An 18,021-nucleotide genomic window follows, 5' to 3' on the forward strand; every position below is an offset into this window, starting at 1 on the left:
CTAATGAACTCATGTTTCTACTTTTATTTGGCACAATTCTGAAATTAGACTTGGAGACTAGAGCGTATACATAACTTTTGTTGTAGCTTTTAACGTTTTAACCAGATCTGGAAAAATAAGTTGCTTTTTGAAGTAATGTTTGTTGAAGCTTCAAGATTTGTAGTAACAATCTTGATTAATTTTGCTTATTAATACAATAATTGCTTTTCCAGAGATGTTTATTTGGCTGAGATTGGTTGCCGAATCGCAAAAGAGTACGCCAGGAAACTCTGTATTCATGGCAACAAATGAGTAATCGACTAATTGTTGATCAAAGATCGAATCAACAAAAATTCAAAATCAAGATTATCATACCTAGAAAACGCAGCTATTTTGTTCCTGATGGTACATATACTCCGGGAGTATTATAGAAATTATGCAAACTCATCAATCATGTATTTTGACAACTACAATATGAGTAAATAACTACTGTAAAATCTCTAATGCTTAATGAATATGCTCATGAAGATAGAAATTCTTCAAGACAATGTAACATCGTGAAAAATACAAGTAATACATTGTGAAATGCAAATAAAATAAAATCAGGCAATATCAAAACTTAAAAATACCAACACTCATTGGAAGAGCTTTCCTTCCAATCGAGGCTTGACTCAATTTAATTTGGATTAGCCGGAGTTTAGTAGATTTTAAATTACTTACGCTCGTAATAAAATAAATAAATATATATATATATAAAAAAAAAATGGAGCTAAAAAATTTATAACGGTGAAGCGTTAAGGCTTTGGGTGAACTTTCATATTGCAAAAGGGGTTTGGTTTAAAATCGGCAGAACTCTCTCTGTAATAGTAAACCAGCAACACCATTATCAGCCATTTCTGAAGCTCTTGGTATATTTCTCTGATTCTCTTCTCCTTATAACTTTCGTAACTCTTTGCTTTCTATCATTCGTAGCGTTCATATTCTTGATTTCTTGAATGTCTATATTCTAGTATTATACATTCTTTTTTTAATTTTCTGGGCTGCTGTCTCTGAAATTATACATAGGTTTAGATGCTTTTTGACAATTTTTTATATCCCTTTTCTTCAAATTTCATTAATATCAATATATATCTGGGTGTTTTTTATTTATTTTTTTTTATTTTTTAATTTAATAATTTAAATTGAGTTTGGGGTTTTCTGTTTTTTCATATTTTATTAAATGGGCATTCATATTTTGTACTCTAATTTGGTCAAGTATACCAAGAAATGTAATTTGAGTATGAATTATAATAAATAAATTTGGGGTTTGATCTTCTGTTTAATTGGTTTTCCCCCCTTTGTGATTTTGTTGTGATGGAATAGATTGCTATAATAATAGATTATGTCTTTGTCAAAATTTTTTTGTAGGAATTGTAAGGGAGAAAAACTGTAAAATTGGTAAAAATGATTGATGTTTGGTTTAGCAGCTGGTGTTTTAATTATTATGGAGTATTACTTGTATTTTTTTAGGGTAATCCTGCATTATGCCATATGTAATAATGGTTCTTGTTTGCATATAGCTAAAGCTTCTTCTTGCATAGCTAGCTTTAAGTCGCGGCCGAAAGAAGCATGGGTCCGCAGCAGTGTAAGGTCTGCAATGATGCAAAATCCAAATACAAATGTCCAGCATGTCTTGTACCATAGTAAGCAAACAAATGTTGTATCAACTGTTTAGGTTACAAGCTATTAGATATAACCTCCCTCCTCCACATTTGTTGTCGGTTTTTGTAGTCATTGTTGATTGTATTACGGTGTAGTTTATATTCATTTTCTGCTGATGCTTAATTATTGTGTCTTCTAAATTGCAGTTGCTCCCTTGCTTGCTTCAAGAAGCATAAAGGTATGACTATTGTTTATGGAGTTGTCCTCATTTATATACTCTGGAATTGACATTGTGTTTGGATAGCCATGGTGGAGTGAAGTGTAAGGGGGAAGGAGAGAGAAGGGATAGGAGAGAGGAAGGAGGAGGGAAAAAAGTGAATTAGCATTATCATTCCGAGTTTTTCCAACTTCAGAAGGATTTGGTTATTAAAAGAAAAAGGAAATCGGGTTCCTCCATTTCTCTTCCCTTTCCTTGCCTCCATCTATGTCTATTTATTCATATTAATGTAAATGGAATCCTCATTTTCCTTTCCCTAAAATTTCCCGTATCCAAAAATTCTGTAAAAGTGAAAGTATGTAATTTCAAGTTTGTTGAAGGTTCCTTTACAATATCTACAAGTTTTCTGTTACTTTTTAGTTAGTTGAGAAAATGAGACAATGTTTTATTTTGACAAGTGTATGTTGTGATCAGAGCAAGAAAACTTTGTTAGGGTTAAAGGTATGCTTGATGATATAGCTATGCAGTCTTTGTTTGTTGTCAAGATGATGGCTGATATGTGCTTATTTTATATGGTCAGAAACTCCTTGTGCTTCTGCGAAGTCAGTGGTGTCTGATGAAAAACCAAGTAAGAACCTGTGTATCTTTGACTACACTGATATTGATTATTATTTTGGTGTACCTTGGTGCTTACTTCTGGTAATGATTGGTTTTTCAACTGTGCAGAAACACCTATCGAAACTCCATGTTTAGCTTCTAAAGCAGCAGTGTCCGATGGAGAACCAAGTACAAATCTTTATAAACTAAAAGATTATTTGATATTGATTGTCGTTTTAGCATGTCATGGTTATTACCTTTGGTAATGAATGATCTTTTTTTTCATCTGTGCAGAAACATCGTATGCTATACCTGTATCCAGTGATAAATTACCAAGTAAGAAGTAGTAGTCTTATCAAGATCCTCTTGTTGTTCAGTCTATAATACGTAGTATATAGAATGATCTTACTTGAAGTGTGGTATAGTAAGCCCTTCCTTTGGTTGCTCTTTTTTAAAAAAATTCACATATTGCAATTTTCGCTCTTTATTTGAAATTGGTTGAATATTGTTTTTAAAATACTTCGTAGGTTTGATAAAATGTACGGTTTTTTTCATCATATACCCTGAGTATTTCGTTAATTCACCATATACCCATGGAACTTTCTAAATTCACCATATACACCTGAGATTATCTAAAATATCACCAAATGCCCTTAATGACTAACAACGTTAACCTCAGTCAGTCATTAAGGTAATTATAGTATTATACCACGTGGCAACCTGTTATTGGTTCTCTTTTAAATTACATTATTAATTAATATTTTTTTTATAAATTATTAAAAAAAAACCCTACCACCCCTTAGCCTAGCCACCTCCCCGCCACCCAGCCAAGGCCTCCCGGCCTGGCAGCACCAGCAGGGGAGTAGGTATTCTACCGCCAGCTTCGCCTGCTGCCCCTTACATCACACACCACACCAACCCACGCAACCAATCAACCACCAACCTGGGACAACAACAACAAACAAAACAGCACGCACCACCACACATCTTCCAATTCCACAGCAACCAACTGTAATAACCTTCTCACACACTACCGTACAAATTAGCCACTCCGGCTTTTCCTTTGCCATACCGCATCTTCAACAACAACCACAAGCAGTAGCAACCTATTGATTCACCAAACACCAATTTGCCATCACTTAAACAACCCTGAACTCCAATAGAAGACCCAAAGGGTTTCAGCGTGTTGTTTCGAGAGGAGAGGCCATTGAGTTTGCCGATGTAAGGGAGGGGGTTTGGGCGAGGTTGAGGGAGGAGCAATTTGGAGGTTTCAGGGATGCCGTTAGGTTTTTTGTGGGGGTTTCGTTGGAGTTTGGGGTGGGGGTATGGTGGATCAAAGGGAAGGAGGAGGGTTGGCATGGGGTTGGGGAGAGGGGCGGCGTGGGGTTGGGGGGAAGGAGCGGCGCCGGCGACGGGGGGCATAGCTAGGTGGCGGTAGTGGGGGCGAGGCCTGAGGTGGCTGGGATAAGGGGTGGTGGTTTTTTTTTTAATATTTTTTTTGAAAATTTTTGATTAATTCATTAATTAAATAATTAATTTCATAATTTAAAAGAAAACCAATTAGAAATTGCCACGTGGCTCATTTAATCCTTAATGACCAATGGAATTGACGTCCATCAGTCATTTGGGCATTTGGTGACATTGTTGTTAAACTCGAGGGGTATATGGTATATTTGAAAATTTTCATAAGTATATGGTGAATAATCGAATTACTCAAGGGTATTTGGTGAAAGAACCGTAAATTGTATTACCCCCGTTTTTATTTAGTTGACACGCTTTTTTATCACGTTTGCCAACACACTATTTTAACGATTAATATTTCTAATTCTCGACATTTTAAAATTATAAAAAGTGGATATTAATAAAATATACTTCGAGACTATTCAAATAAGATCCCACTTGATTATGTTTTATCGTAGCTATATAAATCACAAAAGCTAGGTAAAGTGTAGTTTATGAATAGTGTAAAAGTCAAAATGTGTCAACTGAAAAAAATGGAGGAAGTATTTCACTAAGGAGTATCAATATAAACAGAGAAAGCATTTGGCACTCATGACCTATTTATTTTCTTATGTTACATAACTGCATTATCATCCTGACATTGCTGTCAATGCTATATGAAGTGAGATTATGTACCATTGTACCTGAATTGTCGTTTAATATATGGCCTATTCATCTACTAATTTTTTTTTTCTTTTGTGATTTTGACAAACAGTGGTTCCTCAAACGCTTACAGAAAGACCACTCTTCATTGATGAACCATGTGAAGTCTTGGATAAAGCTAAATTGGAATCCATAGGTATGACTCATCAAGTAGACTAGAAAAGGGATACTCATGTGTAGAACTTGTCTGAAGGTCTGAGTGTTTTTGGAGATTGTCAAGTAATCCTTCAATTCCATTCCAAAATATTAGTCATTCAGCTAATTCGATATGAACCCCTCACTCTCCTAAGGCGGGGTAAGTGATTATTGATATCCGACTGTGGAATGCTTTTCGATATGATTATTAAGTCTGTGTCAAAAAGATATGATCTATTAAGTCGACAATACCAATACAACATTAAATGTTATTTCTATGTATTATTTTGGCATATAATCATGTTAATATAGTTGACAATCAGCAGTCTGGGTTTGCAATTGAAAGCTTATGCTTTACATGTTTCAATCCTTACTAAGAGCATTATTAAAGACTCAATAGATGAAATGACAATGCTGGTTTTCTTTCTTCTAAAGTTCTGTCTGACTTTTGTCCTTAATTTACGTTGTCATTAACTGGTAATGGAGTTTTTTTTTTTTTTTTTTTTTTTTTTTTTTTTTTTTTTTTTTTTTCCCATTTTCTTACTTAATTTTTTATATTAAAAATGAGAGTTTGCCATTCACAAGAATGGTTTAGATCTTTCAAGTGTTGCTTATACTTTTTAGTTCTTCAGTAGTAGCTCTCTCTGCAGATTGTTTACACCACCATCTCACTATCTAAGAGCATGATAAAGATACAGCACTACTCTGTGATGATGTTGGTTACTTAGGTTTGAAATTTTCTTGAGGCATTTATTGAGATTAAGATAGTTTTTTGAGCTCAAAAGCATTCAGAGTGTGTTATCAGAACTAATAATTAATATAGTAAATCTTATCTGTCATCCATGAAGTAGGGTCTGAATCTTTTCCATGCTGTCTAGTTATGCATATCATGCAGCTATCTTTCTGTGCATCATGTCCATCGTTAACCCAAAAGTCAAAAGTATTATTGAATCGGCATAGGACATTTTTCGTATCAAGACTTTTGGGACTGACAACTCGGGATTTACCGGAATTTTAGGCCTCTTAACACTTTTTTCCTCAATTGTTTCAGTGGCTTCTACTGAAATTCGAGATGCTTTGAAGAGTGAAGACCTCCAAAAGCTCATCTGCAGCATAGATGATTCCCCAAATGCTTTGGAAGTAAGTGAATATTATATTTTCCTGAGGCAAAAAACCCTTTGCTATTTTCAAGAGTTAAGTATTACTATTTCAAGCACTGTATAGTGGAATATGCTTATGCCTTATATCTCAATGATTTCAGGAGCTTGAAAAGATAATGGATGTAGATGTGTTCCGCATATTTTCTGACAAGGTAATCTGATAGTGCTATTTCCCTAGTCTTCCTACTACTCCCTCCGTCCCCAGTTGTTTGCCCCAAACTAAAATTCACTTTATTAAGGCTTGGGCAAAAAATGGTGCACATGGATTGACACAAATATCAATGAGTAGAGAGATAGAGAGAGTGCAAGTGGAAAAACATGCCAAAAGTAGTATGGAGCAATCTTTTAGGGACATCTAAAAAAGGCAAGTGGAGCAAACAATTGGGGACAGAGGGAGTATGACAGTAAGACTTGTCCATCCTACTTTTTAAGCCTGCCATTCGGCTGTGTCTAGGCTGAGGTTTTGTAGAAGGAAGCTCGTGGGCCATTTTGCCCTGAGTGAAGGGCCTGCCTTGGCCTGCTTCCATGCCTTCGTGACCATTTGAGTGAACTATGGTTAATATTGGTTGCTTTACTTGATTTGATTCACGAATTCTTCGTTTTAAACTTCTCACACTCAATTGTCTTGTTTACAGGTATTGTCTGCAATGAATCCCTAGGAGAGTGTATAGCCTATGTTAGTGCAATTTTTGGTGAGTTTCTCTGTAGCAACATCCAGTTTGAGCCGATGCAGATAGATGTTATGTACTTGGTCAGACTATAACTGAATCAAGATGAACGAAGAGGAACAAATTTATTGGATGTCAAGTGACCCCTTGTTTCCATTCCTCAAGAGATCATCAGCGGAAACAGTATTTTCTTGCGAGTTCAAGAGTTGTGGCGTTCTGTATTTTTTGTTAACTAGGTAATTGACTGGTTGGCTGACTATAAGGTAAAACCTGTTGGCTAAAAAAACATCGTGACGCATTAGAAGTGTTTGTGAGGTTATGTAGAAGCTTACTACCAAAGCACAATCAATAGATCAAACAAGTTGCCAAAAAGGTTGTGCATTGAAATCTTCTTGTTTTTCTATCAATCCTAATCTAAACCTGTTGTCTTGTACTCGTATTGGGGTATGTAGTACGAGTCGAGTATGTAGTTAGCTAAGGCATGTTTTTTACTCGTATGAGTGTATGATTTGTTTGGCATATAGAATTTTGATCGCGGTAAATATTTTAATGAGTAACAATTCACGTATAAGAAGGGAAAAAAAAAATAGAAAAGAAGAAAGGGAGAGGTTCCTGTCATGAACAGACATAACCATAAACATTAGCTAGAGACTTACTTTGTATAACAGTGAGCTTACCATGTTACATGTTTGTAATTCTCAAAAATTTCATATAAACATTGTTACATTACCATTGTTGTTTTTACTGTCTGCCAAAATGCTGCTGTCGAGTTCGAGTATATGAATTATGTATTAACCTGGATAATAACTAGCTAATTGGTATATCAAGCAAGAAGGCACATACAGATTCATGAAGGCAATTCTTCTCAACCTCTGCATATTCTAAGCTTTTGTTATCTTTCTGTTAGTTCAACTCTGTATTTGTTGTTTGGCATGGTGCAATGCAATCGGCAGAAAGCCCGTTTATCAATTTCTACCAACTGTAAGATATTTGCAATTGTGTTGCACTGCACCAAACAAAATCACTAGCTGAACAAAAGCAAAATTATCGATTTTTGTAGAATAACATATACATGAGACTTTCTTCACTTGTTAGTTTTGTGTTTTTTCGCCGAAGATTTGTGCTCTGATCGCTTGAGGCCAGACTCGAGGGGGGAAACAACTATAAGGCCTCATGTTACAAAAATTTGCAGGCAATAGCCTTTGGCCGTTTCTCTAACCAAAATATCAACCTGCTGCAACAGAAAATCATCTGTAAGTATTCTAAAACATCGAAAAACAAGAATTGGGTAGTAACTCAGCCTTGCTCTACTTGGTTCGATCAGATAGTTAAGCTTACGTCATTGATCATCATCGGCTTCACTTTTGCTTGTGCTTGGCCCAGGTTGGCCGTCGCTTTTGCTAGTGCTTGCTGGTTTGCTTGACCCAGGTTGGGAAACAGGTTGGTTCTGTCAACAAACCAAGATCTTTCATTAGCACAAGGCCAAACAAAGCATTACCAACATCTTCCAACATTAATACAATGTGAGAAAAATTTTCAATACATGCAGAATTTTCAGACAGTTGAAGACACAACTGGTATCTTGACACTCTTATTCATGTCCAGAAAAACGTAGTTAAGACCGAAAAACACAAAATGCTGATGGTCTGTCATGTTCTTTAGCATAGACATATCGGGTTGACATAGACGTTCACAAGTATCCCCCCAAAAATTACATATAATAGGCAGAGTTACCTGAGCTGCTTGCATCTGCATTTGCATTTGCATCATCTGCATCTGTTGGAGAGCCATGTATTGCTGATACGGGTCAGCCACGTTAGGAAGTTGTGGCAGGCCGGGACTTTGAACAGGAACTGAGCTACGGACAGAATCTGCTTGAATGCTGGTTTGGTTTACAGAGAAATTGGAAGCAGGAGAAGAAGGCATACGAATGGGCGGGACAGTGAATCTTGGAGCAAATTGAGGCCCTGCTGCAGCTGCAGGAGAGCTTGGCAAGTTAGCAGCAGGCATATTGGGTGGAAATGGCATCATCGGGCGATTCATCCCCACATCCATTCCCATACCCATCCCCATTCCCATCCCCATTCCCATTGGTGGCATGTATTGTTGCTGCATTCCAGGGTACATCATCGGAACCATCCCACATCCCATTGACATCATCTGGTAAAAATTGATCAACTTCAGTTTCACTGACACAAGTATAAGGGTATCAAAAGGAGGAATAGAGGGTAATACCTGAACTTGCATTTGCAGTGACTTCAAATATTCGATTGCCTCATCAAGCATTGAAGCTTTATCTGACTGTATTCAAGGACCAAGAAAACTCTAGTAAAATGTTGTGTGTATTTGTATATCAATTCGTTTAGCCTGTTTAATAGGCAATGAATGATAAATGACGATAATGTTAATGATAATGTACTTACATGTAACTTTGTAAGGAACCACCAAAGTTCATGGTAATGTAACTCCATCTCCAAGGATCTGTCTTCTTTCATAAACTTTCATTACCACTCAATAAATGTCACCTCAAAGGCGGTAATGAAATTTATAAAGAAAAGCACAAACTCAGGGATAATGTTCCATTAACATAAACTTTGGATGAACTTTCCTTACAAAATTATTCATACTTTTTCATTACAATCACAATTTACTACTACAACCGAACTAGCCATGTAATGATGCAAGTATATAGGAGTATAAGATTAAGTCTTTATACCTTGTTGCAACGAGGAATGAGTTCTTGCAATGCCTTCATCTTCTCATTAATTCTGTCTCGACGTCTCTGCAGTCCAACACTTGAATTATCAGAGAGGAAACTTCAAGAATACAGAATTTCTATTTGAAAAAAAACAGGATACTCACCCTCTCAGAGAGGTTGTGGACCTCTGCAGCACGAGATCTCTTCGAGCCATGTGAGCCACGGGAATGCTTCTTCTCATCGTCATCATCACCTTCAAGCTCTACATCCTTGTGTAAATTTAAATTTGCTGGTTAGTTTGTTGAAAACATAATATCATAGTGTTCAAATATATCTTATGCAGCAAAAGAAATGGAAAATGCTTTGTATGACGCAGCTTTTCAGCTTGTTTTTTTTTCTCTACCTTTTAAAAAATTTGAGATATTTTTTTCATAAAAGAATTTGTTTATATATTTTCTGTCGAAAATATACCAACAACTAAAGTTGTGACATAAAGTAAACTGAAAGAGATTACCAGACATGGCTAGCTATGCGCATGCTAACCACCCTAGTTTCATGAAAGAATTAACAAATGTTACATAAGAAAAGCCTTTGGTTTGAGTTTTCATTTAGCTTACTTATGCTTTCCACCTTACACCGAGATGCAAGACATGGAGGGTAAATGCACCTTAAGATTCACAATACTTTGTCACAGAAATCACAAGAAATTATACTATCGTTGTCCATATATCATATTATGGATACTAACTAGTTTAATTGGTTGACTCTTTCTACAACAAAAGCATTACTCAAATTTCAAATTATACAATCAACGTGTGTATTTTCAGACTGAAAGAATACGCTATCCCATTAATAACCTTTAGATAAGAGTGTGTGGAACTTCTTAGCAACCTCTACAATAAAAATATAAGCTTATTTGTGTTTGTCTAGTACAAATTACAGAGTAATATCGAATGTTCAATTTAAGCTAAACAAATTAGCCTTCTAATGAATATGCCATGTAGGAAATAGTATTAAGAAGACAGAAGTCACACACTCATACATGATATTGTCTAGTCTGAATTTTTCAAATTTGATTATAATACATTTATGTAGTAATTTAATGCAATAAAATGAAGATAACATAGCCTAGTATCTTCTTTATGAGTTTCACATAAAACGAACAATGGAGTTAGGATTCTTAGGAAAGAGCACCGTTTCTAAGTTTTGGCTGCATTTCAATCTATAGATTACATGGTTCAGCTCAATGTGTGAGGAATAAATGCTAAAAGTAGGAATGTAATTTAGGGACGAAGGGAGTACCCCTTAGCCCTTCAAAATTACAACAAGGGCACATTGATCTCAGTAAGGTTTTAGCAAAGGTACGTCCTAAAAAGAGGGCAAACACACCTTTGGGCATGTTATATGATGTAGTTTTTGATCGTCTCTAGACGAGGTTAATCATCCTGATTGGGCATATATTTCATAATAAATACAATTAATATAATCACGTGAAATCTAATTAGCTTCCTTTTAATGTCTATTTTAAAAACGTCAAATTTATTCCTACCAATTAGACATTTATGCATACAAAATTAAAGATACGAGTATATACTTTGTACATTTTAGAACGTGTCTTAGAGATCGTAAAATAAGGACAATGAGAAACTTAGATATTTTCCTTTTTTTTTTTTTTTTTTTGAAAGAAGAAAGAAAGAAGAAGAAGAAAAAAAAAAAAAAAAAGGGTGAAAAGAAAGAGGTTAAAGGATAGAGAATATATGCGGCAAGTCACACCCACATGGGCACATGAAATAGTAAGACCCATGCTACGACAGTGAAAGTGGGCCTTAACCACTTACTCAACTCCAATCCATAAACACAGACCACACGACAAATCTCACCCAAACTTTTATACTTGTCAATTACTATCCCTTAATTTTTTATATTTTTTTATACACATTCTAGTATACTACCCCTTAATTTTGTATACTACGTATTTGAAGTAAATTATCCACTTCTCTGTCTCTTAATGTTTGTCCTATATTCAATTTAAGATCTTTCGACACAAAAAAAAAAAAAAAAAAAAAAAAAAAAAAAAAAAAAAATCAATTTTTCATTTTGATCAATGAATTATACTTTAACTCTCATTTTTTTGAAAATAGAATTCACTTTAGTTAAAAATATATTTGGCCTGGGGTGAATAATTAGGGACGGAACCCTCTATCTTGAATACTTAGCGTAGTTTGACTTTCACATTATATGTACATTAATTTTAATTATATTTTCTTATAATTATATATTTATAAAATATAATTGTGTAATACTTTGAGGATAGATAGTCCAATATATACTCTATTCACAATTAGATTAGTAACAGTTGTAAATATTCAAGAACGGAGCCACAACTCTACTGCTGTCTGCTGGGATTGATTCTATTCTATTTTACTTGTACATGATTTGATAGCACCGCCGTAAAACTCACCACTCACAGTACTCATTATGACTCTCTACACATGGCACAATCAATGCTTGACATGTCAGCAACAACCTTGACCAACTTCAACCACGTATACAACAAGAAGCAATAATTCTCCATGTAAAAAAGGCATAAAGGCACCCCCCAAAAACCAATAATTAAAGTCTAAATAGGGTAAGAACTACGAAGTCAAATTTTAACATAAAAAATCACCCAAATCTGAAATAGGCTACTCCCTCCGTTTCGTCGTAACATTTTCCTTTAATATTCGTTTTACTACGTATATTAATTGCAACACTTTTATATTTGAAAAGGATCTATCATTACTTTATAATTTCTCTCTCCCGCTAATCCTACTTTCACAAATATTTTACTCCGTATTATTTATCTTTCCTACCAACCTGACTTATACTACGAGTACTTTTTTTTTTTATTTTTTTTATCTCTCCTACCAACAATAATCACTACTAGAAAACAGTGAAATAACGACGGAAATTTTCCGTCGGAAACACCCCGTTTTCCGTCGGAAAACCCGTTTCCGACGGAATTCCGTCGAAACTGGTTGTCGAAATACACTTTGTCGGAAAAACGCACTTTTCCGACGAAAATTCCGTCGGAACCACTTTTCCGACGGAAATCAGTCCGTTTGAAGGGATTTTCGGGCCTGGGATAATCCGTCGGAAATTTACGACGGACTGTATTCCGCCGGAAACTTCCGACGGAAAATCCGTCGGAAAATGCTTTAAAAAAAACAAAAAAAAAAACCACCCCCACCACCAGCCACCACCGCACATCACCAACCCCAGCACAAGCCAACCTAACCCGTATCACCACCCACTACCCCCACCACTAGCCACCACCGCACAGCACCACCACCCATTACCCCCACCACCAACCACCATCGCACAGCACTAGACCACCTTAACCAAACCTACCCAAACCAAACCTAGATCTACAACCCTAACCCAAGCCTAATTCGCCCGAACACCCCAACCTAAGCAAAACACCCCCACCAACCACCTAAAATCACCACCAGCCCCCACCGCTTCCGCCGTCGAAACCCAAAAAACCACAGCCAACCACCCTATCACCCACCTAAATCCACCACTGCCGCCATCGAAACCCAAAAAACCACAGCCAACCACCCTACCACCCACCTAAATCCACCACTGCCGCCATCGAAACCCAAAAAACCACCATCACCACCCAAAAATTAAAGGAAAAAAATCCCAACCCAACCCCTTAAATTCGAACTCCAACAGCCACCAACAACAAAAAAAAAAAAAAAACAAAAAAAATACACATACCTTAATTCGGCCACACAAAACCTTGAAATTGGGTTTACAAGGCCAAATTCGACCATGAAAACTCTAGATCTAGAGTTTTCATGGTCGAATTTGACCCGAAAACCTTTGTTTTCATCATGAGGAGAGATAAAAGGCGAAAAAGGAGTAAATTGTAGTTGATTTTAGGTGTCGTTGTTGGTGTTGTTGTTGGTGTTGTCCGTGGATGTAAAGCGGCGAAGGTTAAGATGGCGGTGGTGGTGAGAGGTAAAGAGGGGAAACAAGAGGAGAGAGAAGGGGGAAGGAGAAGACGAAGAGGAGAGAAAAGAGGGGGGAGAACGAAGAGGAGAGGTGAGAGGAGAAGGCAGTGAACAACTGAACATAGAGGAAAGAGAAGAGGAGAGAGAAGGAGAAGTGGAAAGAGAAGGAGAAGGGGGAAAAAGAAATGTGGAGGCGGAAAAAGGTGTAGGGCATTAGGGTTTTTAAAAAAGTTTTTCTTTTTTTTTTTAATTAGATTCCGACGGAAAATTCCGTCGGAATTTCTTTTTTTTTTTTAATTAGATTCCGACGGAAAATTCCGTCGGAAAGTTCCGACGGATTTTTAATCCGTCGGAAATAGTACTTTCCGACGGAATTTCCGTCGCAAAAGTCCATATATTCCGACGGATTTATTTTCCGTCGAAAATTTCCGACGGATTTCCGACGGAATTATTGAATTTGTCGGAAATATCTGACGGAAAAAAATCCGTCGGAAATTTCGTTTTTTCCGACGGAATAGTGGGTCCGTCGGAAGCAGTCCGTCGTTATTTCCCTGTTTTCTAGTAGTGACTTCATATTATTAAAAATCCTATTTTAGGCCCTACCCTATAAACTTTCTTAAACTATGTTATACTCCCTTTGGAGGGAGTATAACATGCTATACGAAATTTTACCAAAAGCATGTCAAATGGGAAACTAAAAAAATTACACTCGAATTATTTTTTCATTTTTTTATTGTTTGATTTGTAAGGGTGAAATATTTATTATTTTCAATAACTTGAAAAAAAAATCTATTACGTATTAAAAAGAAAAAATACCACATTTATCAGGAAATCAATTTTAACACAACAAAAATTGATGTAAGCAGAGAAACCTAAATTTTGGTATATTTAGAGGTGTGCCAAAATTAATTTTTAATGTGCCAAAATCATTTTCCCCTTTCAATCTCTCCTAAACCTATAGAAAAAAACTTGTACATGCTCCGTATAAACTATAATAAGATTATGGATTAATACATTTTATTATAATATTAATTTATCTAAACTTATATTAATTTCTTTAAAATTATTTTACTTGAAAATTCTAAATTAATTTTATATGAACTTATCTTATTTTATAACAACAAAACCTTAATCTCAAAATGATTTGAGGTCAGCTAACATGAATCGTCCTAAGCAATCTTATGATATGAAGAAAAGGACATTACATAATAATCATTTAAATAAACTTATTTTATTTTATCTGAATTTATTTAAATTAATGTTAATTTTTCAAAACTTATGTTGTTTGAACTTATATATATATATATATATATATATATATATATATATATATATATATATATATATATATATATATATATATATATATATATATATATATATATATAAAAGATGAAATAAACAAAGCTCTATATTACTCAATTATTAATCATACTCCCGGAATTCTTTTCCAATTTAGTATATTAACTAATGGAAATATCGGGAGGGAGGAGATAAAGGCCGCCCCATGGCGTTATTTTACATTTTTATTCTTGGATTTTTTTTTTAAAAAAAATATTTTCTTTGATAATGTTTCATTTACCACCTCCGTTAACTATTACTCTGTACGTACAACTTTGGAATTTTTTATATCTCACAAATTTACCCTAAAGTTATACATAATAATTAACAAATGTACAAGTAGTATTTTATTTTTGATATAGGAATGTTCAAAAATATTAGGAGTCGCGAAATGGTATCATTGCACCCAAATAAACTAGACAACAAAAGAGGACCCATATTCAATGCAGATAATACACTGAACCTATCTTAAATACTTGCACGACATAGTTAGTTGTGTTATCTTCTTTAATTTTTGTAGCTATATTATTGCATGATTTTTTGTTCCATCATATTCTTTACATTATTAATCTTCCTATACAAGTAATGTAACTTTCTAAAAAAAAAAAAGTTAGTCATATAATGTAAAAGTCAAATTATATGATTACTTATCTATAAACATGACGAGAATTAAGTCCATTAATGTACAATATGTATGATAAATAAAATTAGGAAAATGTTATATATAACCCTTAGGTTTACATAAAAAATAAATAAATAAAAAATTATTATCATGCATTTATAATATAATACCAAGAACATTAAATGCATATTATTAATACAAGGGCTCCATATAGCATTAGTGCATTACCCATAAAATTAACCTAATACTCACGGAATAATAATTAATCTATATGAGTACAGAGTACTTCATAGCATCCACAAGACCACAATGGTTGTATAAAAGAACCTACTAACAGTTTAATAAATAATTACTCCGTACTAGCTATATACATGCTAGATTGCTAGCCATTGTGGAGCTACAACTTTTGTAGCTAAGCCAAACTACAACCTTTGTAGCTAAGCCAAACTACATACCTCTAAGTGTCTTACTCCACCCAACACACATATTAATTTGTTTAATAATTTTTTATGTATTTGTTTGTTTGTTTGTTATTTTAATAATTTATTTATTACAAAAGGATATAGCTTACTATAGTAGAAATGGTAGCTTAAATCTTATAACTTGGAGATTAATGATATGACAACCTAAAGCCATGTAGTTAGCCATCGTGAATGCTCTAGATTATTACTTATTCCATACTTCGTTACATTAACTCGTAAAGACCTATGTTGGCCTTTCCCTCATAAACTCTTTAAGATCGGTAATCACACAATATAACTACACTATTAATATCTCGGTATATCCTTAAACACGCTCAACCAACTAATCTAGTTAACATCCAAATATTATCGACAAACCAATAACTAAAGAAAATCAAACACATCCTATATGCCAAAATGAAGAAGGTAATTAACAAACTCACTTGATCAATGGCCGTAGTAGAAGGGGTCAAAGATTCATCATTTTCTCTTCGCTTTCTCTTTCGATCCTCCGCTTCATTCTTAATCCCTTTATCCCTCGCATCTTCAGCGGCGGCCTTAGAAGGGCCGCCGCTATACCCACCCGACGACGACGACACCGTCACCTCCCCACTCCCTCCCCCCTTATCCAACACAAAATCTCCACCACTACCAATTCCACCACCGCTAGGAAAAGCAGATGATACTTCCCCTAAACTCTTCATTGTCACCAAAGCCGGTGTCGTATTCGAGTCCACCACGGTTAACTCCGGCCTCAAACTCGACGACGCCTCGGGATCTTTCCCGCGCATTCTTGAAAACATTTGAAAATTCTTAGTCGGTTTCGGGGGTGGAGGTACAGGCGGTGGCTTCACTACTACCGCTATAGCCGCAGGAGGCCGAACCTGTTCGGCCTCCTGCGGCTGTTGACGCACTACCGTAGTAGCAGCTACCGCTGGAAGTTGAGTTGGAGTTGTCTGATTATTATTATCACCTAACAGATCACTATACAAGTCCTCTAACGGGTAGTGAAGCCACGTTGCCATCTCATCTTCGGCCATGTATAACTGTTGTTGCTGCTGTTGCTGTTGTTGCTGCTGTTGCTGTTGCTGATACTGCGATTGAGTTTGTTGCGGAGTACTAGACGATTGCTGTTTTCGTTGGTTTGGAGGTTGCGCAACAACTTGACCATCTTGCCATAACAACTCCAGAATCTCGTCTTCAGCCCTGTTCACAATAAGTGACCCGTATAAAATTACACTATCAACGTGACTATTAATTCAATCAATTAATCCCGAGCTGAAAATAAAATAAAAAAATAAAAAAGCTCTGGAAAAGTTCTGTACTTGTTGTGATGGGTGACCGTAGATGATGTAGAAATCAGGTGTTGGTCGTCTTCCATTTCGAAATCCGGAACATAATAGTTCATCATGTAAGTATTATTCTTACTATACTAGTAACTTTTCTTTTATATGACTCACAAAAATTTACCTTTTTTGAAACTGCAACAAGAATAAAATAAAATTATTAACCCAAAAAAAAAAAAAAAAATCTGTACTAGAAGAGAAAAATAACATTAAATTTCGAGAAAATTGGAGAAGGTACTAGAAGAAAAGTGGTAGTACCTTGTAAAATCACCGGCATATATATATAAATACAATTTTACACTAGAAAACAGTTAAGTATAAAAATTCGCCGACTTAGTAAAATTAATCGACGAATTTTCAGAGAAAAAAAATAATCCCCTTTTTTAGTTTTTTCTACAAACGACAAATAAAATGGAGTAATAAATTTACAGAGGTGAGCAATGAGGTAAGCTAAATAGGGAACAATAATTTATTTATTTTTTTAAAAAAAATGGAATTGGAAGGTTTTTTTTTTTTTTTTTTTGGTTGTTGAACTATTTTGGTATATTTGGGGATAGAAATGAGGAGGAATAAAAAAAAATAAAAAATTGTGATTAGTTTTGTGGGTTATTTGAGCGGTGGGTGGGGGAAACTTGAGAAGAAGATAAGATTTTCTTTGTACAAAGTTAGTACATTTTTGTGTGTGTTTTTATACTCTGAACATTGTCTCTTCGAATAGGAAAAAGTTTAAATGGGAAACACGTTCTTTGCTTGATACACTGACGAAAGAGTTTTTATACCTTCGTTCTGTAAATATCACGTTTGTCTTTTTGGTAGTTTTAATTACGATTATTGTAACCATTCTGTTTAGCGTAAGTTTAGTATTCTTATATATATTTGTTTATGTAAGATGTACGGTACCTGAAACCGAACTATTTTCAAACTGGTTAGATCCAAAAAAAAAAAAAAATCCAAATCTGATCGAGAATCAATTCGAAGTTAACTCGAAATCGTTT

General features: G+C 35.0%; 2 protein-coding genes across 6 annotated transcripts; one reads left to right on the forward strand and one right to left on the reverse strand.

Annotated features, from left to right (window-relative positions):
• The first annotated feature begins 767 nt into the window (after positions 1-767).
• On the forward strand, positions 768-6,993 carry LOC145624194 (uncharacterized). Of its 3 annotated transcripts, none has more exons than XM_081677184.1 (10): positions 768-887; positions 1,539-1,661; positions 1,827-1,858; positions 2,418-2,465; positions 2,564-2,623; positions 2,729-2,770; positions 4,650-4,733; positions 5,784-5,872; positions 5,994-6,044; positions 6,528-6,993. In XM_081677184.1, the coding sequence occupies exons 2-10, from the start codon at positions 1,588-1,590 to the stop codon at positions 6,549-6,551; spliced, it is 504 nt and encodes a 167-aa protein (XP_081533310.1). In that variant the 5' UTR covers positions 768-887; positions 1,539-1,587; the 3' UTR covers positions 6,552-6,993. The 3 variants fall into 3 exon arrangements, with proteins under 3 accessions (XP_081533310.1, XP_081533311.1, XP_081533312.1); XM_081677185.1 differs by having other exon boundaries at positions 775-887; positions 1,560-1,661; XM_081677186.1 differs by having other exon boundaries at positions 783-887; positions 1,564-1,661.
• Positions 6,994-7,325: 332 nt separating this feature from the next.
• LOC145624193 (transcription factor PIF1-like) lies at positions 7,326-17,573 on the reverse strand. Of its 3 annotated transcripts, XM_081677183.1 has the most exons (9): positions 17,285-17,573; positions 17,006-17,161; positions 16,124-16,886; positions 9,423-9,527; positions 9,277-9,342; positions 8,796-8,861; positions 8,295-8,720; positions 7,899-8,007; positions 7,326-7,794 (listed from the first exon to the last, which is right to left on the reverse strand). In XM_081677183.1, the coding sequence occupies exons 2-8, from the start codon at positions 17,089-17,091 to the stop codon at positions 7,900-7,902; spliced, it is 1,620 nt and encodes a 539-aa protein (XP_081533309.1). In that variant the 5' UTR covers positions 17,092-17,161; positions 17,285-17,573; the 3' UTR covers positions 7,326-7,794; position 7,899. The 3 variants fall into 3 exon arrangements, with proteins under 3 accessions (XP_081533309.1, XP_081533308.1, XP_081533307.1); XM_081677182.1 differs by having other exon boundaries at positions 7,326-7,791; positions 17,006-17,573; XM_081677181.1 differs by having other exon boundaries at positions 17,006-17,573.
• Positions 17,574-18,021: the final 448 nt, after the last annotated feature.

The sequence above is a fragment of the Chenopodium album genome, chromosome 3 (genome assembly GCF_948465745.1).
Source record: "Chenopodium album chromosome 3, dcCheAlbu1.1, whole genome shotgun sequence".
NCBI lineage: Eukaryota > Viridiplantae > Streptophyta > Magnoliopsida > Caryophyllales > Amaranthaceae > Chenopodium > Chenopodium album.